Source organism: Sander lucioperca, chromosome 16 (genome assembly GCF_008315115.2).
Source record: "Sander lucioperca isolate FBNREF2018 chromosome 16, SLUC_FBN_1.2, whole genome shotgun sequence".
Classification (NCBI taxonomy): Eukaryota; Metazoa; Chordata; class Actinopteri; order Perciformes; family Percidae; genus Sander; species Sander lucioperca.
The window spans coordinates 1877829-1902421 of NC_050188.1; the positions used below are offsets into that span (position 1 = coordinate 1877829).

Below are 24593 nucleotides of genomic sequence, written 5' to 3' on the forward strand. Positions count from 1 at the left end.
GAATAAATGGTTTAAGTCCAAAGATGGCAGGTTAGGTCAGCTGTCAACTCTAAATTGCCCCTAGATGTGAATGTGAAGGTGATTATGTCAGTCTGTCCAAGATGCACCCGCTTCTCACCCAATGTCAGCTGGGATCGGCTCAAGGCCCCTGCGACCCTCAAGGATATAAGCGCGTATTTCTAATGGAATGGAACAAGTATATAAACAGAAATTTGGTTAAGGGCAAAGGTAGATGTAATTTACACACATGATATCTTAATGGACATCCTTACAATAACTCTTGATATGACTGCTATGGATCACCATTATCAGCATACACCACAATGCCGACACAAGTCTTTCCTTGGTTAATAATTGCATTAGAAAGGAACACTGATAAGATTTATATGTACTCTGAATTGCTTAACAATTACACTGCAGGGAACATGCTATGATACAAATACAAACTGAAAAAATCCTTCCTCTGTTACATTTAGATAACAACTCAAATAGTCAACATTAGCATGGTTCGGCATTTAAATATCAAACCTGAGAGAATGTGGACTACATGTAGCTGTACTGACTGAAATGATATGCTTGTAAATCCCTATGCAATAAAAGAACTTGAAATGGCGTGGCCTGATAGTTCAGATAAGCTATGGTATGATGGGAAATGTGATGCCTCTGACTGCACAGTGTTTCATTATTTATTTCAATGTCAAACAAAGTGAGACAAAAAATGTCCTTGGATATGTTTGTTAACCATCAAGAAAACCTTGTGCTCTTAAGAGGAGTGATATACTGTAGTTAGTAAACAGCCAATACAATGCTCCATTTCACTCACAAAGTCATGAATACCATACTCATCTTTCAGGGAAACGTGTTGGGGGAGGCACCTTATGTGACGTATTAACCATTATCTAGGAGGTTCCACCCCTTTCCACTTAACCTTGCTGACATTACATGATACGACACAGGCTTTAATGAGCTAATGATAACTGTGGGTGAGGTGCCATAGGTTGCAGTAAATACATCGGTGCCCTTCTTCAGAACATACAGTACGGGTAAAGTACTCAGAGAGAGCTAGTCTATGGATAATCAGTAACAGCTTCCACAGAGGAGACTGAATGAGAAGGAAGACTCAACGGCTATATTGACAATTTCTGAGTCCAGTGAAATTTACAAGAAGCCGCTATGAAGCTGAAGTTGCCAAACCCAGGACTGGATAACCGGACCCCCTCTCATGAGGACCTGGAGAGGATGGAGAAGGAGGAGGCAGGAGAGAGGCCCAAATGGGACAACAAAGCCCAGTATCTGCTCACCTGTGTGGGCTTCTGTGTGGGACTTGGCAACGTCTGGAGGTTTCCTTACCTGTGTCAAAGCCATGGAGGAGGTAGGCTGGGATGAGACTGGGTGATCTATGTTTGAGATGGCAGAAAATTAAAAGTGTGTATGAATTATCAAAAGGATTTAAATTTTTCTTTACCTGTTATCAGTAACTTGGGTGGGCTTTTCCAAAACTCAGTCGGTCTACTTTAGACATAAAATTAAACCAAGTACGTAACATCCAAAATTATAGTGGATTGTAACACATTAACTGACACATTTAAAAGGATTTATTCATTAAAACGGATTTTTTGAATATATAAAATAAGCTTTTTTTCACAAAAATATTGGAAATATAATCTATTTTCAAAAGTGCTTTTAGATGTTTACAGATTCAGTAGGTGTAGCACTACACACAGTGAGTCAGTCTGAATTTTGCTCATAGCCCTATTTGCACAGAACTATTACCAGGGCCCAGTTTTTCAAAAGTAATCCAGTGGGATTTCAGATCACGGATTGGATCAAATCTTGGAAATGGGTTTTTCAAAAGCAAAAGAGGGATTCCGAACTAAAATCAGATCATGTAATACGATCTTACATTTGATCTGGATCAAACCTGCCTTTGGGTTTTTCAAAACTTTGAACTTGGTTTGGGATCTATTTGATCCAAAAAAACAGGATTATCCTGATCCCATCAGAAGGGTGGATTTAGTTGTGATTTTTTGAACCAAATAAAATCTTAGAGTTTTTTTAAGTGAATGATCACAAAACCAATGTTTACTGATGATATATACATTTCTTCATATTTGAAGCATATATGAAGCATGTCACATCTAATGAGATCTGGTAAACAAAATGGTAAATGGTATTTAACATTATAACAAAATAAGGAACGTAAAATGTTTCTGTTTATTACAGTGTCTGTGTTTCTTAAAATTAAAACAAAAAATGGCTATTTGTGGCCACTGGTATTTTGCCTACCTGTTATTCTTTGCTAAGCCAGTAGGCTACACTGTTGGTTCCATTTAAGGCTCTGGTAAACAGGATTTGGTAATCCTGAAATTTAGTATTTGGATCACAGTGATCCAACCCAGTGTTCCTTTAAAAAACTGGCATAAAAGTAAGATGGATCAGGTAATCCTGGATAGCAAAATTTGGGATTTCCAAATCCGGATCAATTTGATCCAGATTAAATTTTTAGAAAAACTGGGCCCAGGGGATCTCGTGTGATTTAGAAATTTCTCCCCTACGATTGTGTTTCGTAACACACATTCGTTCAGGATTCAATTCACACGAGACTATTAATATCACACAACCTCTGTGTTTGGCAAAATAGGCAGTGGAATTTTAACGTGACAAATAACAGCCATGGCAGATTCGTACGGGATTAAGATGACGACTTTCGAAATTATTACAAATTAAAAGAGGTCCCCAGGTAATACTAGTCCTGTGCGAATAGGGCAGATTAAAAATAACAGAAATGCCTGTTTTTCTTAGACAGATCTTAAAAGTCAAAAATCAATCAATAAATCCCTAGAAAATATTACAAACTTAAATGTGTTTATTAAGATCAACTGGCAATTTGGTACATATTGAAACTGCTGGAACTTTTCCTTTACTTTCTAAAACTTTAACGTTATGTAAAAATGAATGTGTGAGTCTTATTCATGGTTTATAGAGTACTGCAGGTAATAAAACGTGTACCATGTCTTTATGGGTGCAGTTTTGAGAATAAGGTTGACTGCTGAATATTTACTTACCATCTTTAAAGTGACTATTAAGTCCTTATGACAATGTGAATGTTGTACTTCTAGGAGCGTTTATGATCCCATTCCTTATCCTGCTGGTCCTGGAGGGAATCCCACTGCTGCACCTGGAGTTTGCCATCGGTCAGCGTCTGAGGAAAGGCAGTATGGGAGTGTGGAGATCAATCAATCCATACTTGACTGGAGTCGGTGGGTTAAAAAATAAAAAGCATGCATAGGTTGTGTTGCCCGGGGGATGACAGAAATGTCGGTCTGTAGATCGGTTGGTCCACCTTGGTGCCAACTGAAATATCTAAACAATTTTTAATAAATGACTTCCTTTACAGGCATTCATTGTTTTTTTTCCATCAGCCTCAGCTGTACTTTGTGTTGAGTGCTAACTAGCAAATTTTAGCATGTTAACACGCTAAACTAAGATGGTTGAACGTGGTAAACATTATTACTGCTTAACATCAGCATGTTAGTGTTGCCATTGTGAGCATGTTAGCAACTGCAAACGTTAGCGTTTAGCTCGAAGAACAGCTGTACAGCCTCACAGAGCCGTTAGCATGGCTATAGACTCTTAAAAAAGGCACTGCCACCAGACTAATTGTTTAATTTTGTTACAGGCATCGCGTCCTTGCTTGTCTCATTTTTTGTGGGTATGTACTACAACACCATCATGGCCTGGATCATGTGGTATCTCTACAACTCTTTTCAAGATCCTCTGCCCTGGAGCCAATGTCCTCTCAATGCTAACAGGACAGGTACAGTAGGCCTACATACATGAAGAAATCAGTCACAAAGAATCCAAAAAACAAACATTGGCTGTAAAGTCTGCAGTAACGTTTATTTCAAAGGTTGGTAAAGTTGCCCTTTCCCATCTGCTAATCTGCACTTTGCAGGTGTGGTGGAGGAGTGTGCTCGGAGCAGCAGTGTCGACTACTTTTGGTACAGAGAAACTTTGAACACTTCAACAGCTATCGACGAGGCTGGCGGTCTACAGTGGTGGATGGTGCTAGCCCTGCTGTCTGCCTGGACTTTGCTCTATGTCTGCTGCATCCGGGGCATCGAGACCACTGGAAAGGTCTGAAAGTCACATTACATCGGAATAATCTGATGCAAGAGTGATGCCTGCTTGTGTACATATATGGTCATTCTAATATACAGATATGTCTTTGGATCATGTTGTAATTTTTTCCTTTGCTTAGGCTGCGTACATCACGTCCACTCTGCCATATTTGGTCCTCACAATCTTCCTTATCAGAGGACTGACTCTGAAAGGATCGGTAGAGGGAATCAAGTTCCTCTTCACACCAGATGTAAGCACTGTTGTAACACACCAACCAACACTTGTCAGTATAATTAATACAATCACTGTTGTAACACACCAACCAACACTTGTCAGTATAATTAATACAATCACTGTTGTAACACACCAACCAACACTTCATCATCAAAATGCCTGTTTCTCCTCTGTGGGCTGTCCTCTTCTTCGTCATGCTCTTCTGCCTCGGCCTCTCGACTATGTTCGGAAACGTAGAAGGAGTGGTGGTTCCTTTGCAGGACCTCAAATTGCTCCCTCAAACTTGGCCCAAAGAAGTTTTCTGTGGTAATTTCCTGAAGTTCCTATTAAATATTAAATGTCAGGATAAAAACATTTGATGTAACCACTTTTTTGTATTGTTTTTTTCAGGTCTAACTTGCGTAATTTCTTTCACTCTTGGGCTGATCTTTACCCTAGCTCTTTTTGACAACTTTGCTGGCTCTATCCCCCTTCTGGTCATCGGTTTTTGTGAAATGATCGCTGTTATATACGTCTATGGCATAGATAGGTAAGTCTATCCAAGAAGGGACTATTGGTACAGAGTACCCAAGGTAATGGCTTTCTAGCCATGCTACTGGCTCTGTGTTTAGTGCTAATTAGCAAATGTTAACACACTAACATCATAACCTGACATGGTAAACATTATACCTGCTAAACATCAGGATTGTCACTACCCAATCCATACCAAAAACACAATTTGTTCAGGTCACGCACATCCATTGAACACTTTGGGTTTCTGATACAAATCGTGTGGTGACAAGGATGTTAAGGTTTCAAATATGTGAATTATTCTGCACTATTGCACTATATATATATATATATATATATATATATATATATATATATATATATATATATATATATATATATATCCCATTTCCAGTCTTAATGTAATGTTTTACTCAAGGTTACTAAAGTAACAGAGTGGATTTTTATTTCCTTTAAAGTCCAGTAATGCAAGCCACACAGGCTGCTTTATTTACTGTATCTAATACAAGTAAGTAATACAAGTCTTTTATGGCTGCTTTGATACACACTCAGCTGACATTATGTCTCCCTCTTATTGCTTCCAAACAGGTTTAACAAGGACATTGAGTTTATGATTGGCCACAAGCCCAATATTTTCTGGCAGGTGACATGGAGGTTTGTCAGTCCACTCATTATGGTCATCATCTTGGTTTTCTACTTTGTAACCCAAGTCACCAAGAGTCTCACTTATTTGGTGTGGGACGAGGAGGCGGTAAGTGTGCATGCTTGAAGGTCTTTTTAGATGTATTATTGATGGTGGTAGGAATCCACCTTTTTCCATTTCAGACCTCTTGTGTGTCGTACCTTGCTGTATATTTTAACATGTCTCTTGACTCTGGCCGTAGGCGAACTTCCCCACCCTGGAACCACGTCCGTTTCCTTCCTGGATCTACGTCATCATCTTCATCCTGGCTGGAGTTCCCAGTTTAGCCATCCCAGTGGTCGCCCTCTTCAAATTCATCCAGAGGACTACAGTGACGACACAGTGGACACTATCTCTGCCAAAATACAAATGGATGACAAAAAGTTTTAGATAGCTTTTACTTATATTTAATAACAGAGTATTTAATAATTAAATATGGATATGAAATAAAAATATGGATTTGTTTTATTGTTGTTTGTATATTATGCTTACGATTTTTTTTCTTCCTCATGCACAATGACAGAAGAGTAGTGACTACTGAATTTTATCTGTGAAAAGTATTTTCCGTAAAATAATGTCATTTTGGAGAAGAGAGTAATTGTTGTTTGCTTTGCTTGCTGTACTATTGTGATATGAGTTTCTTGCTGTGCCATGTGTGTGTTGTAAGGGTATCCAACCGTCCCCTATACGGGATTGTCCTGTTTTAAAACAAAAGCAATGACCCTTACTGAATCAATACGGGACGTGATTTGTCCCGTATTTTCGTGCACACCCTATTCTAATGCTTACGTTACGTTTACACATGCTTGAAATGACATGAAAAATAATAAAACTAAAAGAGTTTCACAAGACATAGTGGAGAAGTATTAAACCAGTATTCACGGAAGAGACTGACAGGTCTGTCACTCAATGTCATCGTTGCCCTGGTTACAGAGACGTGCCTTATAAAAAAAAGTCTACCCGTAAAAAGAAACAGGATTTTAGCGAAGCTAACTGGCTGTTGGCTGTATCTATACATATTTAGCACAAATATACGAGAGTGGTATCAAACTTGTGTAACTCGCTGTTTCCAAAAAATGTGTTACTATTCTTTTACAGTAGTATTGTAAGTTGACAAAAGTGCATGTGTCTAAGTAAAGAAAAATAATGTTTATTTTTCATATTTTGTAAATAACAATACAAACCTAATTCTTATTAAGACTTTGTAAGCATGTCTTTTTGAATAAATGCATGGCATCAGTCCCTTTTAGACCATTTTGTGTTATCTGAGATATTTGGCATATTGTGTGGCCTATGCAATCGTAAAGTGTTTTATGTGTGGGTATATTACAGCACTGCACTTACACTGCCATAAATGGTCAGTTTATGATCTGTTAAAAATCCTGTCTCTAGTTCAGATTTAAGAGCAAAAGGAAGTGGTTACTATTTGAAGAAATGTATGCTATGAAAATAAATCATGCGGAATATCATGAGGTCACAAGAGCTTTTCAGGATTTTGCCTGGCAACAGTTGCAAAGAGGCACACATTTGAATTTGTTAAAAGAACCAATTGTGGTGTAATAAAGTCCTGTCTTAACCCTGACAATGATTTTTGAATAAAAAAATAAAATACTTGAATAACACATTACCCAAGCAACAGTATGATCCTTTCTTACATGTTAGACAAAGGAGGGCACCCACCATGTGATCAAGCTTAATAATTACTTTTTTGTATGTCTACTTTTTGCAGACTGGCATGAAATTTTGTGTATTTGACACATACACATTATTTTAATGACTGACTGGTTATTGAAACTGTACAGCAGACAAAAATACAAAGTATGCATTTCTTGGCTAATCTATGACCAACGATAGATAATAAAAAGTAAAAGATCATAAACTTGTTCCAACATTGCTGAGTCCCCTGTATTCGGATAACACGTTTCTACCAAGCGTTCAACCGTAGTGGACACTACTTCTCTGCTTCAGTACACATGTGGGCACCATGCGACTGGTACTTCCTAACCCAGGCCTGGATCTCCGGATCCCTAACTATGAGGACCTGGACAGGATGGAGACGGAGGAGGCCGATGACAGGCCCAAGTGGGACATCAAAGCCCAGTACATCTTAACCTGTGTAGGCTTCTGCATTGGGCTCAGTAACGTGTGGCGATTCCCTTACTTGTGTCAAAGTCATGGAGGAGGTAAGACAAAAGAGGTGTTGAATAAGTGTTGGACAAATTAAAGTGTGAGGTACCCAGGAGTGCATTTATAAGGATCGTGTGTGAGTTTATGGCATTCTGTTTTGTATCTGATCTAAAATGAATAAACTAGTTTATTCATTTTAGATCAGATACACCACACATACACTACAGTATAATGTTAGTATTACTAACCATTTCCTTTTTTAATAAGGTTACTGGTCCCTACCTAAGGCCAAGTTAAATACACCCCTAATTTATGGCTACTGTACAAGATAGCGTCATGAAATATGCATGAAGTTATATTAATGATTCTCAAGAGTAAGACCCAAAGACTCTTTTTCTGTGATTTGTTAACTAGAGGGTTCAAGGCCATACTGTTAAAACCACTGTCCATAGTCCATGTCATGGACCATACCACTGTAGATTACTATTTTTACAGAGTGACTCTTAATAGTTCGGCCTCTATAGCGGACTCTGGAGGAATCCAATGGCCCATTGTACTCTGCTTGTTAACTGCCTGGACAGTCATTGCAATCTGCTGCATAAGAGGCATCGGCACTTCAGGCAAGGTTTGTTGAACTTTCAGTAACTTGACCGTTAGCTAAGCCCCACCTCCTGTAGTTACTCTTGCTATGCCTGCCAAACTTTCCGTTCTCACAAAGAACATTCACAGTAATTACCATGGATGTATTATTGAACTGGATACGGCTCCGCCACTCAGCCTTGCTTCCAAATTTTGTGTCCACTAGTGGTATTGCAACAAAAAATCTCCTGCAGCCCAAAATGCATTTTCCCCAAAAGACCACGGTTGAAAACGAGACGTCTGTGACAATTGTTGACAAGAAACCTCAAGCTATCAACTTGGTCAATTATTACTTTTTGTATTGTATATTTTTAATCCATGGGGGTTTCTAGAATGTGTAGCCTCTCCACCGGCTCTGCTGACTGTATGCAAATTTGTGCTCTTGTGTCTATCTTGTGTTAAGTATTGGTTGTGCTTTTTGTGGTTGATGTTGAATGGTGATGGCATGTGGCTACGAGTCGCTCATCAGGATAGGGAAATCAACTCGCCAGTCTTCTGGCCGGTCAAGGTTTTCAAATGTAGCTAACACATCAGAGTTAACACGAGGAAAAGGTGGAGAAGATGAGCACCAGCTACAATAGCGGCCAAATGGACAACCATATCTGTGTCCATACCTACATCAGAGGCACTCCGAGGCAAGCGTGGAAGAATTAAACACTGACTGCAATTCATGGATCTTCTTTGCTGGATCCTGGAGAGCCAGACGGCGCTGTCAACACTGTCTCTTTAAGCCCCCCTCTCGAAAAAAACTCTCGAAAAGTCTGCTCTGATCGTTTCCGGGTCTTTTGCATCTGCACTCTAAGCATGTGCATGTGTCACTGTCATTGCAGCCGGGGAATGACTGTAACAGCACTGTCGCGACACTATATATAGTATATTGTGACATCAAAACCGTACGGAAGTCCTGACAGCTTGTTTAAAGGCACCGTTTCTGAATAAGGGCTGTGTGCATTTCTCCATGGATTGAGCGTTTTGATACTTTCATCATACTTGTATAGCACCTCAACCTGCTTTATAATCAATAAATACATGGAAATCTTACTTTTTACAATATGGGACCTTTAACTTGCAGGAAAATCCAAAGCTTGACAGGCGGGCCAGTGTGCCTAGTTATGGTTGCTATGTGATTGCACAATTTTTGGGCATGGGGTTTAGCAAATAGTCAATTATGATACATTTTTGACAAAACGTCAATCTAATGTCCATTTTTAAGGATTTTATTTTTTCTTGTCATGACCTCAGGCAGTGTATGTCACAGCCATCCTGCCTTACATAGTGCTGGCCATCTTCCTGATCCGAGGACTGACTCTTAAAGGTGCCCTGACTGGATTAAAGTTCCTCTTCACACCAGAAGTATGTTTCAAATGTTGATAAGAAAAAAAGTTGTATCTCATATCTCAAAGCCAAGTCCCCATCTATGCCTTTTGCAGGTGGATGAGTTGATGAACCCAACAACTTGGCTGGATGCAGGTGCCCAGGTCTTTTATGCTTTTGGTGTGGGGTGGGGAGGCCTCATCTCCTTCTCAAGTTACAACCCTGTTCAGTAAGAGACATTAGTCACGCTTACATCCAAATGTATCGCACATTTTAAGCAAATCTCTGGAAAGTTGGCAAAAGAAAAAGAGAATTTCCATCCACTACCGTTATGTGAGTTGGTCACTTAGATAAGCAGGAGGTGAAGCCAATTCTTCAGTCAGGAAACCATTATACCACTATATAAAAAAATATGCATATGCAGGTGATTGGAAACGCACCAATTAAAGGGGTGATAGAATGCAAAACCGAGTTTACCTTGTCATAGTTGAATAACGACGGGTAAATAGGACATACATAGAACCTCAAAGTCCCATTGACACCTCTTTACTATGCAAATCTCACAATTTGAAACTGCCGCTGAAAACGGGCGAATCCCAACGAAGCTAATAGTTGACGTCAACTCGGTGGCTGTACGTTAATTGGCTCTGGTCTGTACCTTTGTCATGCCCCAAAATGTACACACAGACCACTGGTCTGAGACCAGCTGGTGTTCTGAATGTAGCTGAATGGGAATTACAAAGAAGAAAGTTTGGAAGTTTTTCAAGGATATTGAAAATGAACCACGGTCGTAAATGCAGTGTTCCAGGCTGTACAACGGAATACTGGCCCATGTGTGTGCATGTACACACAGAGAAAAGTTTTTAAAACTTAATTAAGGAGTAGATATCGGGCAATGGAGCGGGAGTTGTGGATCTAATGTGGCGCAGAGGGCAGTGTGTGCTGGAGCTGCTGCCGCTGCTGCTGCTGTGGAGCTGCCTGCTAGCCTACGTTGACTTTTTTTTTGTTTCCAACATGGATCCTCGGGGAATAAGGGGCTGTGGAGCCACCAGGAGACATGATAAGAACATAGTAGTTACAACTCTGTCTGTGTGCCTGTGGGCTTCACTCTCTGCTAAATGTCCCCGCGCTGAGACACTGAACTAGCTACAGCGCGAGATGTGATTCCTTGTCTGGAAGTGGAGTTTTTTTTTATGTCCCAAGGGTTACGTTACAACAACACTAGTTGTAATGAAAGTGTCGAAACTTTGCATTGGTGTGTGTGTGTGTGTGTGTGTGTGTGTGTGTGTGTGTGTGTGTGTGTGTGTGTGTGTGTGTGCGCGCGACACACTGGAGGATGACTAAACTGTAACTAAACTGTGTCTATGGTGCTTTGTACAGTAACATTATTTGATAACTTTAAATGAAGTTTGATATTTTCTTGGGCCTCGGCTGCTCCAGCCATTCCTGCTCCGGTGGCGCTGCAGCAGCTGCCCGGCCACACATTTGGACCGCGCTGACAGTGTTGCCAACTTAGCGACTTTAGATTTAGCGACTTTTCAGACCCCCTTTTTTTCACAAAAGCGACTAGTGACAAATCTGGCGACTTTCTGTAGAAAAGACAGCGACTTTCTGTAGAAAAGACACCAGTATTGTCCAGCGAGCACGCAAGGTATTTCTCTCCTGTGGCCGCCAAAACATTCACCTCTCTTTTCTGTTCTGTGACTGAGGAGCAGCCCCTCCCCTCTCTCCTCATGTGCAGCAGCACTGCGCAGCTGCGCTCGTTGTAAACCAACCAATCAGTGCGCAGCTCATCTAAATATTCATGAGCATACCATATAAGGGAGAAAACCTATGGCTATTTCACAGGGTTGCATTAGCGCGCATAGAACAGCATCTGGGCCATTTTCAGCCCAACCGATGTTACGTACCCTATTAGGAGACCTTAAGGAACAGTGTGAAATACCCTATATAATCATTCTATCACCCCTTTAAGATTCACAGAGAGTATTAATTTGCAGTTCAAGTCTCTTTTTTTTTCATGAAAAAAAGGAAGTAGCCATTCTCAGACCCAAGGTCAAGATGTGTTGTTTTTGCTTATTTCTTTTTCCAAGCAACAACTGCATGCAAGATGCTGTGATCCTGTCGGTCGTAACTGGCCTCACCTCAATCTATGCTGCCACAGTCACCTACACCATCATCGGCTTCAGGGCCACAGAGAAATATGACAGCTGTATCAGTGAGTGAGTAGTCAGAGGATGTGGGTTTCAATCTTTTTGGTCACTAAACTTCAAGACACCTGTAAAACTGTATTTTTATTTGTAATCATTTATGATAGCTTTATTGGGTCAAAACATACTATTTAGATTTGTAATGATGACTCCAGTAATCCAGAGTGACTAATCCGTGACATATTTTCTCTCTAGTAACATCATGACATTATTAAATGCATTTGAACTTCCTGAAGACAGCATCTTTACAAGCAACTACGACGCAGCCTTTAACCATCTCAACAGCTCCTCTCCTGATATTATTCTCGGCTTGGACATCAAAATCTGTGACCTGCAGACACTTCTCAGTGAGGTGACTGTATTGATGAATATCTGTCAGATTCCCAAGTTATTGGAATTCTTTACTCTTATCTAGGGCTGGGCAATATATCAATATTATATTGATATCGTGATATGAGACTAGATATCGTCATAGATTTTGGGTATCGTAAAACCGTAATATATTAAGTGTTGTCTTTTCCTGGTTTTGAAGGCTGCATTAGAGTAAAGTGATGTCGTTTTCTGAGCTTAGCAGACTGTTCTAGCTGTTCTATTATTTGCCTTTACACACTTTGTCATTAAATCGACATTTCAGATGATTATCAAAAATCTCATTGTGTAAATAATATTTTGTTAAAGCACCAATTGTCAATCCTACAATATCGTCGCAATATTGACATCAAGGAATTTAGTCAAGAATATCGTGATATCATGATATCGTGATTTTCTCCATATCGCCCAGCCCTACTCTCATCTGCATTACGACTAATGTGTGTTTGTACAGGGAGTGGAGGGAACAGGTCTGGCCTTCATCGTGTTCACGGAAGCCATCGCCAACATGCCTGGTTCTCCAGCCTGGTCTGTCCTCTTTTTCATCATGCTTTTCTGCTTGGGTATCTCAAGCCTGTTTGGCAACATTGAAGGAGTGGTGGTCCCACTGAAAGACCTGAATATGTTACCTCAAAAATGGCCCCAAGAAGCACGGACTGGTATTCTGTTTTGTAGTTTAAATAATCTACACATTGGCAGATGAGATGTATGGTGGCCCTGAGAGGTCAATGCACTGCAAATTAAGGAAACACATGCAAATAGACAAAACACAAGCAAATTAGGTAATGAAATTCTGTTACATTCAAGCCATTGCCAAATGAGTTGATACAAAGCTAATTAAGACTATCAGCTTTACAAAACTCTTTCTGTATTTCTCAGTATGGCCACGTTCAGAACATGTTGTCCTCCGGCGACTAGCACACAGAAACTCGAGTGAAGATAATTACCTCTCCTGAAGAGTCCATCATGTTTTTTTAATCCTCCGTGTCCTCCTTGGCTACAAGTAACTGTGTGGAGGGGCAGGGGAACATGTGCGATTACGGAAGGCTTGTGTCATGTGGATTAGAGGATGGATACCGGTTCGGACAGATATTTAGAAATGATGTTCGGGTTCGGGTCGGGCTCGGTCACATCAGCACGATAAGGCACTGAACATTTTAAATTTAAAACAGATTATTATGTAGGTCGCACCTGTGTTAACGTGCGTTTGTTGCCCCGTGTGCACTGCTGCGCTCATCTGTTGACATTTCCGAATGTCTTCCTACAGTTGCTTAATAAAAGCGGGCTTTCCACACAAACAAACGTACATGTGTCATTAGTATGAGGAAAACAAATTAGATTTTAACTGTGTCGGGCTCGGGTCGGACTCGGACATAAATATCTTAATGCCTGTTGGGCTCGGGCCGGGTTCGGTTACTGCTCTGTCGGACGCGGGCCGGGCTCGGACAGAAAAATGCAGCCCAATCCGCACTCTAATGTGGATGCAACAACAGTGTTGTCATTACTTAGAATTCCTCATGGGGGCGACAGAAACTACGCACTGTAGCTTTAAGTAACATAATCACTAGTTTGACAACACATGCACAGCATTTAGTGAAAATGCTGTAAATAGAGAAAAACAACCAAATTCAGAAACACGTTCATATGATAAAGAAACTGTTTCCAGGGACACTAAAAAGTGATGCACATGGCTGAAATGGACCTAGCGTTAGCCTTTTGCTTGTTTTTAGCCTGCCGATTCAGATATTGAAATACACACAATTCATTGTGGAACAGGCCAACGTTATGTTAGCTACCTATAACGTTATTGGTTACTTACAGAACCCGTAATAGAGGACAAGCCAGTTAAACTACTGGTAAGTTTGCTGATATGAATAATAAAATGACCTGCTTAACAACTAAGTAACTGCTGCCCATTCTTTCATTACATAAAGGGTCAGTTAGGTTAGCAGCAAATATCTGCAAATATATCTGAATCAGACGCTCACAATACACCAAAAAAACAAACATTTTAGCTGATTTTCCAACACCACTGATGGATAGCTGACTTCAACTGCATCTCATAACCCTTATTTGATAGCTCCTCGACTCCTCGGTTGAACCGGAAGTTGTTCTGTCCCTCCTTGGTAAAGGCTGTCTCAAAGCTCTTATTTCTGCCCTGAGGACCGAGGAGCGAGCATTGATGAGCTATAGGCGAGGATACACGAGAGAAGGCCTTCCCGGAAGCCGTGCAGCTGAAGGAGTTACTAACTCCGCCCAAACAGCCGACGTATTCATGTGACGCTTCAGAGGAAAGGACGTCTCATCTCTCTAAACACATTTGCTCGTTGCCTCTCTAGTCCCATGATTTCCTCGCGTCTCTCCCGTGCCTCCTCGGTAGGAGGAAGGGAGGCAAGTGGGGGACTCGAGGAGGCAATTTAAGGGCTATGAGATGCACCGTTCATAAGCCAAAAACCATGTGCATCACTTTTTAGTGTCCCCTGGAAACATTTCCGTTGTCGAGTGAGCTTCTTGCAGCGCAGTTCTGTATTTAGTTCTGTTTTCTCTATTTGCAGTGTTTTCTTTCTGTTTGAAACTGGTGTTTAACAAAGGTGGCAAAGATGTTTGTTTTTTTTATTTGCAGTTTTTTGTGCTCTCAAGACAAGTGTACAGATGAATTGGTTGTGTGATTCTTGTAATAAGGTGCATTGTTTTTGTGGACGCGCGTTTCAGGAGTAACGTGTGCTGTTGCCTTCATCATCTCCCTCCTGTTTGCGCAGCATTCAGGGATTTATTGGGTAACTCTCTTCGACAACTTTGCTGGATCTGTTCCACTTCTGACTATTGGACTGATTGAGATGATAGCGGTTGTATACATCTACGGCATAGACAGGTTAGTGTTTAAAGCTAATGTATTGCTTAATGTGGTATTTTATAAAACTGCCTACAGCTAAATTTCCATATTAGCAGCCATACATCTGCAGTCTGTTCTAAAAAGAGTGAAGCTGTACCTGTTATTGAGCAAACGATTATGTGCATTGCAGGGATCTCTTTGTGAAATATTAATAATAACCTTATTTAACCATTTTGTGTATTTAGTTAAAGCTTCACATTTTATATTTACAATGGAACAGACTTGGTGTAATTTTAAAGGTGTTGCTCTTTCTGACAGACCCACAGATGATCATCACCCAAATTTGCAGTTTCCCCTCTGCTTTATAAAGCGTTTTAGCGTATTTCCGTTCTTTGTTTACAGTAGTTTAACTGTTTATTGATTACTCTCTTTATATTGTATCTATTTAATTTAAGCCAGTGATATATGTTTTATACCCTCTATATTATATCTTCTATATGTGCTGCTGCTATCTTGGTTTAGGGCACTCTTGTAAAATAGATTGTTACTCTCAGCGAGGTGCTTTCCAAATTAAATAAAGTTATACAGCACATTATAATCTATATTAAACCCTCTTGTGTGGCAGGTTCAATGAGGACTTGGAGTTCATGGTCGGACATAAGCCTTCCATCTTCTGGCAGGTTACATGGAGGTTCATCAGTCCTCTAATCGTTCTGGTTATTTTAGTTTTCTACCTGGTGACACAAGTCCAAGAAGAGCTCACCTACTTAGTCTGGGATCCCAACTCTGTAAGCATCAGCTAACATGTCATCCTAAGCAGCCGTTGAATACAAAGCGCGCTAATCATACTGTTATGTGGTTTACAGGAGGAGTTCCCGTCTCTGGCATCCGTACCGTACCCTAAATGGATCTACGTGATCATCTTTCTTTTGGCGGGAGTCTCCAGTTTGACAGTGCCTGTGTATGCATTATGTAGGCTGGTCTTTCTTTGCTTCAAGAGCAAAAGCACTTTAAAAAGCAACCAATGTTGCACAAGGTGCTGTACAGAACAAAGTAGAAGTCATTTAAAACATTTAACATTTAAAACATGAAATAGTATCACAGTAAAAATGTTTGCACAAAAATGTCAGCCTCAGTTGGGAAAGGCCGAGGAAAAAAGGTGGGTTTTAAGAAGAGATGTAAAATTAGACAGTGAAGAAGCCTGTCTAATAGGCAGAGGTAGGTCATTCCATATTTTTGGAGCTGCCACAGCAAAGGCACGATCCCCTTTAAGTTTTCGCTTCGTTTTAGGGACACTCAGGCGCAGTTGTTCAGCTGACCTGAGTGAGCGGGTCGGTGTGTAGGGGTGAAGCAACTCGGACAGGTAGGATGGGGCAAAACCATTAAAGGATTTAAACACAAGTTAATTTATTTTAAAATGGATCCTAAAATATACGGGCAGCCAGTGGAGTGAAGCTAAAACGGGGGTTATGTGCTCATATTTACATGCTCCAGTTAAAAGACGCACCACAGCGTTTTGCACCATCTGGAGACGAGCAACAGATGAGGCACTGATGCCTACATATAGGGCGTTACAGTAATCCAACCGAGTGGTCACAAAGGTGTGTATTACTGTCTCAAAGTGCTGCCTAGGAAGAATCGGCTTTATTTTGGCTAACTGCTGTAGTTGGAAAAAGCCTGCTTTAACCACTGCCCCAATCTGTTTGTCAAGTTTAATATCGGAGTCAATTTTAACCCCTAAATTGATAACGGTTGGCTTGACATATTGGCATATATTATCGACAAAGGGGGTCCCAGTGTGGACACCAAAAACCATCACTTCCGTTTTTGTTTCATTAAAACTTAAAAAGTTAGAAGCCATCCAGGCCTTTATGTCATCCAAGCATTCGAGCAGTGGTCTGATACAGTTTTCTTTCTTCTTTTTAAGGGGCACATAGATCTGGCTGTCTGTTTTTCTATTTATATCCATGCACATGTTCTTAAAGGCTGTTACAGACCAACTAGACAGCCGACCGTTGGCAGAAAAGGCAGTTGGACAACCGGCCTTTTGGGTGACGCATTCAGAATACGATCTCATATTGTACTAAAATAGTTCTGAAAACATTTAAAGAGAGAAATAGGCCGTGCAGTTGCTGAATCTATCTTCATTTCAGATCGACAAAGGTCAGTTTAAAAGATTTTCGTCAAATTTTGAGAGGCTTAGTCACGGTCATCCCGCTTGCCATTTCCGGGTGAGTCACGACTGCCCTGTCTCCGACTGAGCATGTCAGGTCGGCCAAAATGAAGGCCGACAGCCCCTCCAACGGACGACGGCACGGAACACACCGAACAGACTCCAGTCACTGACCTCACCAGACTATCCAATGGCTGATTATCAGGTTGGTGTGTAGCTGCTTTAAAGCACAATACAGATTTTTTTTATTGATGCATTTAAGTAAAGTACTCATATTTCCATCTTTTGTGCAAATTCATTGCTGCTGTATCAATATACTGTACTTACTCATCACATTAATAAACCTGCTCATACTGTATGATTTCTTGTTGTATTGGACCTTTCTTAATTTAAAGCATTTAAACCCCTTTATCCTTGCCGTTGAAATAATTTTTCTCTGTGAATATGTTTGCTGACAGTATATAACTTTACAAGCAACCACTAATGAAATGTACAGCCAATATCTACCAATTTTTTTAAACGTCTACCTATCGAAAGATAAACAATATAGCAAATTGTAACTTTTCTAATGAAAATGGGCAAAAGGTAAACATTGTATGCATCTGATCTCTCAAAGCATGAACTATCTACAACTCTGAAAACTTTATCTTTCATTCCATCTCCATTTAGATATCACCTCATAACAGATATTGTAGTCTTTTTGTGATATGCACTTTGACGTCAGACGTTTGTTCCAATACAGTATAAATGTTTAAAGTGACTATATGTAACTTTTAAATGTTTCTGAAACTGTGTAATTTTCCATCTGCAAAACACTACCGCTTTTATCCAAAGGGGCGGCTGGAATCAACACAAACTGAAAGTTACATATAGCCACTTTAAACAAGCAATTGGGCAAGAGAGGGAGACCGCACACTGACAGAACACAGAGTGGTAGTAGGGTCAGCTGATGCAACAAAGCCCAACATGCTTTTGTTGGCTGATTAAACATCAACTGACTATCACTATTACTGGAATAATAAATCCCTTATTCAAGCACTCATCCACCTATGGTAAATATGGATCTATTGTATTATAGGCCATTCAATCAAACTGATTTAAGATTGTAGACTGATAGATTTTGCCCTTACAATAATAAACTGAAAGTTGAGATGGATTCATGCCAAACAGTTTGCACTAAATAACATAAGTAACAATAAGTAACTAAATTAACTAATCATTGATTATTAGTTTTATTTTTTTATTAGTTTATTTTATTAAAAGTTTTATTGATGTATGTTCCAGCCAAACTGAACTTTGCCTCTTGCTCATTCAATGCACTTGTTCGACTGCCAGACTATTTTCCTTTAATGATTCACAAAATATACACCTCTCCTTGTGCTCATGTCTTACATAATGCCTGAAAAAGATGACCGTCAAGTCATCAACAGAGTCTGATGAAGATGCTGACTTGAAATGTTAGTTGTTATTAACTGTCATACAAGCAGGCCCTCGTTAACCCTGGTATGTAATAAATGACAGTGTATGATCAACACAAGGCAGTGTAGGTTCAACTTTGGGCCTCAAGACTAGATAACAGAGCAGGAAACCATTAAAGGACCTAATCAATTCAGTTGAAATTGTGTTTTAGTGCTGAATCCCAAACAAAGTTGCAAAAAATAAATAAAAATAAAATAAAAAGCACACCTAGTACACACAGTAGTGGTGGAGCGCTCCCTGGAGCAGTGGATTCAAAGTCAGGATCTTCTTGTTGCGAGTGGACAGTGCTACTGTGCCATTGCTGTGTTTGTATAATGTGTGATCAAACTGAATGACGGTACTATAAAACAGAAATGCAGAGTGTGCAAGGGCTAATCTGTGGATTGCATCAGATGAAGTAAAAGATCGTAAACTTGTTTCAACAATGCACTGAGCCCTCACTTTGACTTCCAAGAACGATAGTGTAACATCTCAGCTTCAGTGGGGTCGCTATGAGACTGGTTCTTCCTAACCCAGGACTGGAAGACAGAATCCCTTCCTATGAGGACCTGGACAGGATGGAGAAGGAGGAAGCCGGGGACAGGCCCAAGTGGGACAACAAAGCCCAGTACATCCTAACTTGTGTGGGCTTCTGCATTGGGATTGGCAATGTGTGGCGATTCCCTTATTTGTGTCAAAGTCATGGAGGAGGTAAGAAGTGGTAAAAATGGGAAAGGGACATCTTATCATTATGGGCTGTCAATTCTTGAATGATTGTTTGACAAATTAAAGTGTGGTGGAGGTACAAAGGACTACCCATACCTATTTGGTATTCTTTGATCTTTCAAATATGATTTTCCTGGAGAGACTTACTGTATCGTAGCAGAATTATTAGATATCTGAACTGCGAACCCCTTCCTTTTCAAAAGATTCGCCTGTCCTTTGTGCATATTTTTGTGTTTCTTTTCAAATGTGGCTGTGTTAAGTGAGTCATTATGCATTTGAAGTAATCTAACAACTGAATCTGCCGATTTCTTTTAATTTAATTTTTTTTAAAATTTCAATTCAATTTTATTTATAGTATCAAATCATAACAAGAGTTATCTTGAGACACTTTACAGATAGAGTAGTCTAGACCACACTCTATAATTTATAAAGTCACAACAATTCTAGTAATTCCCCCAAGAGCAAGCATTTAGTGCGACAGTGGCGAGGAAAAACTCCCTATTAGGAAGAAACCTCGGCCAGATCCAGGCTCTTCGTAGGCGGTGTCTGACGGTGCCGGTTGGGGGTGTGATGAACAGTGGCAATAATAGTCACAATAAAGATAATGGAACAGTGACTAGAAAATGGTAGTCGTAGTAGTTCATGTCATAGCAGAGCACTGCAGGGCGTAACAGTGTGTAGCGTGGCGCAGCAGGGCATGGCTGGATGTAGCAGGTTCAGCAGGGCGCAGCAGGGCACCGTAGAGCGTAGCAGGGTGTAGTGAAGCAGGACCACGGCGACAGCTGCAACCAAGATCTTGGTGCCATCCTAATCCAACAAAATTTTAACTAGATGTTCACATTATGGATGGTAGAAATGGGAAAGATTCCCACGTGTGAATCTTGAAAGAAATCACTCTGTCAAACAACTAAAGACAGTTGAAGATTGCAAAGATTGTTATGTAGAGGATGAAAATACTGCACGATTGTACAATATAGCACTATTGCGAATAAATGTGGGGTTTTATTACCGTAAATGATTGACTTTGGCTGGTGTGAGGTGTTTGGGGGGGGAGGCTTATGATGGTCATAAATGCAACAATACAGATCTGTAATTGTACTACTTACCGATCATATATTTTGCAGGTGCGTTTTTGATTCCCTACGTGATCCTGCTGGTGCTGGAAGGAATGCCTCTCCTGCTGCTGGAGTTTGCCATCGGCCAGCGTCTCAGGAAAGGCAGCGTGGGAGTGTGGAGGGCCATCAGCCCTTATCTGACTGGTGTTGGTATGTAAAATAGGCACTGAAAAGATTTGTCCAAAGCAAAAAACATCAGTTAATGATTCTGTCCTACTCAGGTGTAGCCTCCATGCTGGTGTCCTTATTGATTGGACTGTACTACAACACCTTAATAGCCTGGATCTTGTGGTATCTCTTCAATTCCTTTCAAAGCCCACTGCCTTGGGCTCAGTGTCCTCTCAATGACAATGGGACAGGTATTTAAATATAAAGAGATTCTTATTAAGAACCCAAACTCTACTCATGATTAAAACACTTGAAGGACTGTGTCTCGCCCCTTCAGGATTTGTACCAGAGTGTCAACGAAGCTCCGCTGTGGATTACTATTTCTACCGAGTGACTCTTAATAGTTCAGCTTCCATTGTGGACTCTGGAGGAATCCACTGGCCCATTGTACTCTGCCTGCTAGCTGCCTGGACAGTCATGTGTGTCTGCTACATACGGGGGATCGGCACTTCAGGCAAGGTCTGTCAAACCTTTACACAAAAAACTGTTTTTTTCTGAATCACCACCGACTAATTATTTCACGATTTGCTTTTCTTGTCATGACCTCAGGCAGTGTATGTCACCGCCATCCTGCCTTATATAGTGCTGGCCATCTTCCTGATCCGAGGACTGACTCTTAAAGGTGCCCTGAGTGGAATAAAGTTCCTCTTCACACCAGATGTATGTTTTAAATCACTATCATAAAAAAAGGCAATTATATATCTAATAAAACAAAGACACATCACAATGTATGCCTCACTCTTGCAGGTTGATGAGTTGATGAAACCAACTACTTGGCTGGATGCAGGTGCCCAGGTCTTTTATGCCTTTAGCTTAGCTTGGGGAGGCCTCATCTCCTTCTCAAGCTACAACCCTGTTCAGTAAGAGACATTTATAGAAGCCCTGTTTTTATAACCACACAGCTGTTCTACTGTTATTTAGCTCACGATAAAGATAGTAGCCTGTCGGGGCACCTGGATAGCTCACCTGGTAGAGCATGCGCCCCATGTACAAAGGCTCAGTCCTTGTCGTATCGGCCGCAGGTTCGACTCCGACCTGTGGCCCTTTGCTGCATGTCATTCCCCTTCTCTCTCCTCTTTCATATCTTCAGCTGTCCTATATAATAAAGGCATAAAATGCCCAAAAATAATCTTAAAAAAAAAAAGAAAAGATAGTAGCCTGTCTCAGACATAGTGTGTGCCCTAAATCATTTTTTCTTTTTTTGCCAAGCAACAACTGCATGCAAGATGCTGTGATCCTGTCGGCCATAACTGGCCTCACCTCAATCTATGCTGCCACAGTCACCTACACCATCATCGGCTTCAGGGCCACAGAGAAATATGACAGCTGTATCAGTGAGTGAGTAGTCTCACATTGCCAGACCTATCTCCACAGTGCTGCAGAGAAAGGTCTGGGTCTATAACACATACATTCTGGGATAGGAGAAAAAAAACGCTCTGGGTTGTTTGCATTTCTTTACACCAACTAAATTGTCTTTGGTGGCGCTAAGCTCCGGACGCAGCGACGGTGGCTCTGCAAAATGGGTCTTGTGAAAGAACTTGTTTTGGTGGAACATTTGCGGTGTTTGGTGTTTTAAGCCCCTCCAACGTCGCCTTCCAGGCAGCGCGGCAATGGTTATGTTTAGGGTTAAGGTTAGGGTTAGCTGCCTGGAAGATGACATTAGAGGCTTAAAACACCATCGAGCAACATTTGCACCATGATTAAAGAAAAAGCCAAATACAATATTAAATAAAGTTAACTGTGCACACAATACAGTAACGTAAGCTATTTCATTTAGCTGGATACATGGTTAAACATAATTTGCTCTTACAAGTGTATCGCCGTGTGCAACGTTACTTCGTCCACAGCAGTCCCGCCAATCGGTCCCAAAACGTCCCAGTTAGATAGTAAATGCTGTAACGTTAAACAAATTCTTCGTAAATCTTACAATCATTCCCAGATAGAACCAAGCAGGCCTGCCTTGTTGGCCAATCCAAATTTTCTTTTTCGCTTTGATCCAGACTGAAATATCTCAGGGACTATGGATTACCTTTCTGTGACATTTGGTACAGTCCCTTTACAATAAGTATGGACAGGAGGAATAATTACAGCAACCAGTAAGTCTTTCAACGTAGGTATGGGCATGTGGGCATTGTATTAAGATACCTGAATCAATCCTTTCCAACAAGTCCTCCAAACCATACGAGAATATAGGTTTATTCCTACCCTCTAATATGACCCACAGGAGTGTTAACGTCACGTGGGATCTGGCAGGTGGGGAAACGTAAAGATCTCAAATTTGAATGTAACACTACTCCTTGTACTACTACTACACATCACTTAAAGCAAACTCACTTTTACAGCTAGTTCACCTGCTACTCTCGCTATTTCCTTCTTCCAAAACAGCCAGGAGTTGAGTTTTCTTTGAGACATAATTATGACTGGTGTGATAACTGTTGTCTTGGGTTAAAATCAGACATTACGCTACTCACTTCCGGTTACGCATATGACGCGTATTTTCAAACGGGACATGAACAGCGTCCTCCTGGGTGAAAGTCCTGTTTGTTTGTGACCCATCCACCACCTCAACCTGCCTCCTCACGCGGAATGTGTCGCTTTTATACTTTGTCACATTAATTGCTGCTTTGCTCCCGTAATAATTGTGAGAGGCCTTTACACTATAAACATATGAGTCGTAATCCAGAGTGACTAATCCGTGACATTTTTTCTCCCTAGTAACATCATGACATTATTAAATGCATTTGAACTTCCTGAAGACAGCATCTCTACAAGCAACTACGACGCAGCCTTTAACCATCTCAACAGCTCCTCTCCTGATATTATTCTCGCATTGGACATCAAAATCTGTGACCTGCAGACACTTCTCAGTGAGGTGACTGTATTGATGAATATCTGTCAGATTCCATGTTGTTATTGTATTTTGCTCCTAACTGCATTACGACTAATGTGTGTTTGTACAGGGAGTGGAGGGAACAGGTCTGGCCTTTATTGTGTTCACAGAAGCCATTACCCAGATGCCTGGTTCTCCAGCCTGGTCTGTCCTCTTTTTCATCATGCTTCTGTGCTTGGGAATCTCAACCCTGTTTGGCAACATTGAAGGAGTGGTGGTCCCACTGAAAGACCTGAATATGTTACCTCAAAAATGGCCCCAAGAAGCACTGACTGGTATTCTGTTTTGTAGTTAACAATCTGCATATCGGCTTTGCAACCCCAGATTCATTGTCTGATTCTTCTTTTAACACGAGCGCTCTTGTTTTTGTGGACGTGCGTTTCAGGAGTAACGTGTGCTGTTGCCTTTGTCATCTCCCTCCTGTTCGCGCAGCATTCAGGGATTTATTGGGTAACTCTCTTCGACAACTTTGCTGGATCTGTTCCACTTCTGACCATTGGTTTCTTTGAGATGATAGCTGTTGTATACATCTACGGCATAGACAGGTTAGTGCATATTTAAACTATTTTAGCTTCACAATGTCCGTCTGGGTTTGCTTTTTTCATCTTGATACTTGCTATAGAATAAAGGCTGATTTATGCTTCTGAGTCGAATCGACGGCGTACCCCAGCAGACCCCTCTGCGTCGCCCGAGCCATCCGCTGTTGCTCGACGGGTACCTCCTAAAATTTGTAACTTCATGTCAAGGCGACGCAGACCGCAAGGACTGTGATTGGTCAACTCGTCCTGTGTGTTGATAGTTGGTGTTTCAATCAGCCTACTGTGGGGAGTAGCAACATGCTAGTTCACTAACATAAGCTTTGCAAATAAACTCAGACATATTTTGGTTACCATGACGGGGGTTATCCGTTTGTAAAGTGTCTATATGTCAGTAACGTTTTGAAATTAGCACTTCGCCAGCAAGCAGTACTTTGTGGGCAGCTGTGCTAAAGTTTGCTTGCTAACATAACATAAACTGGCTGGC

The 24593-nt window shown here is 40.8% G+C and overlaps 2 protein-coding genes across 2 annotated transcripts in view; both read left to right on the top strand.

The window, feature by feature from the left end:
- The first annotated feature begins 973 nt into the window (after positions 1-973).
- LOC116041220 (sodium-dependent neutral amino acid transporter B(0)AT1-like) lies at positions 974-15289 on the top strand. Its single transcript, XM_035993406.1, has 11 exons — positions 974-1372; positions 3120-3260; positions 3680-3817; positions 3956-4137; positions 9557-9667; positions 9745-9857; positions 11722-11850; positions 12034-12190; positions 12662-12866; positions 14920-15079; positions 15286-15289. The coding sequence occupies exons 1-11, from the start codon at positions 1174-1176 to the stop codon at positions 15287-15289; spliced, it is 1539 nt and encodes a 512-aa protein (XP_035849299.1). The 5' UTR covers positions 974-1173.
- A 3745-nt stretch (positions 15290-19034) lies between these two features.
- The window catches only part of LOC116041332 (sodium-dependent neutral amino acid transporter B(0)AT1-like), a 6464-nt gene continuing 905 nt past the window's right edge, over positions 19035-24593 (top strand). Inside the window, exons 1-10 of the mRNA XM_031287225.2 lie at positions 19035-19382; positions 20522-20662; positions 20734-20871; positions 20958-21139; positions 21230-21340; positions 21428-21540; positions 21890-22018; positions 23396-23552; positions 23641-23845; positions 23956-24115. Coding sequence (XP_031143085.1) covers positions 19184-19382; positions 20522-20662; positions 20734-20871; positions 20958-21139; positions 21230-21340; positions 21428-21540; positions 21890-22018; positions 23396-23552; positions 23641-23845; positions 23956-24115 — 1535 coding nt within the window. The 5' untranslated portion in view covers positions 19035-19183. The remainder of the gene's footprint in view (positions 19383-20521; positions 20663-20733; positions 20872-20957; positions 21140-21229; positions 21341-21427; positions 21541-21889; positions 22019-23395; positions 23553-23640; positions 23846-23955; positions 24116-24593) is intronic.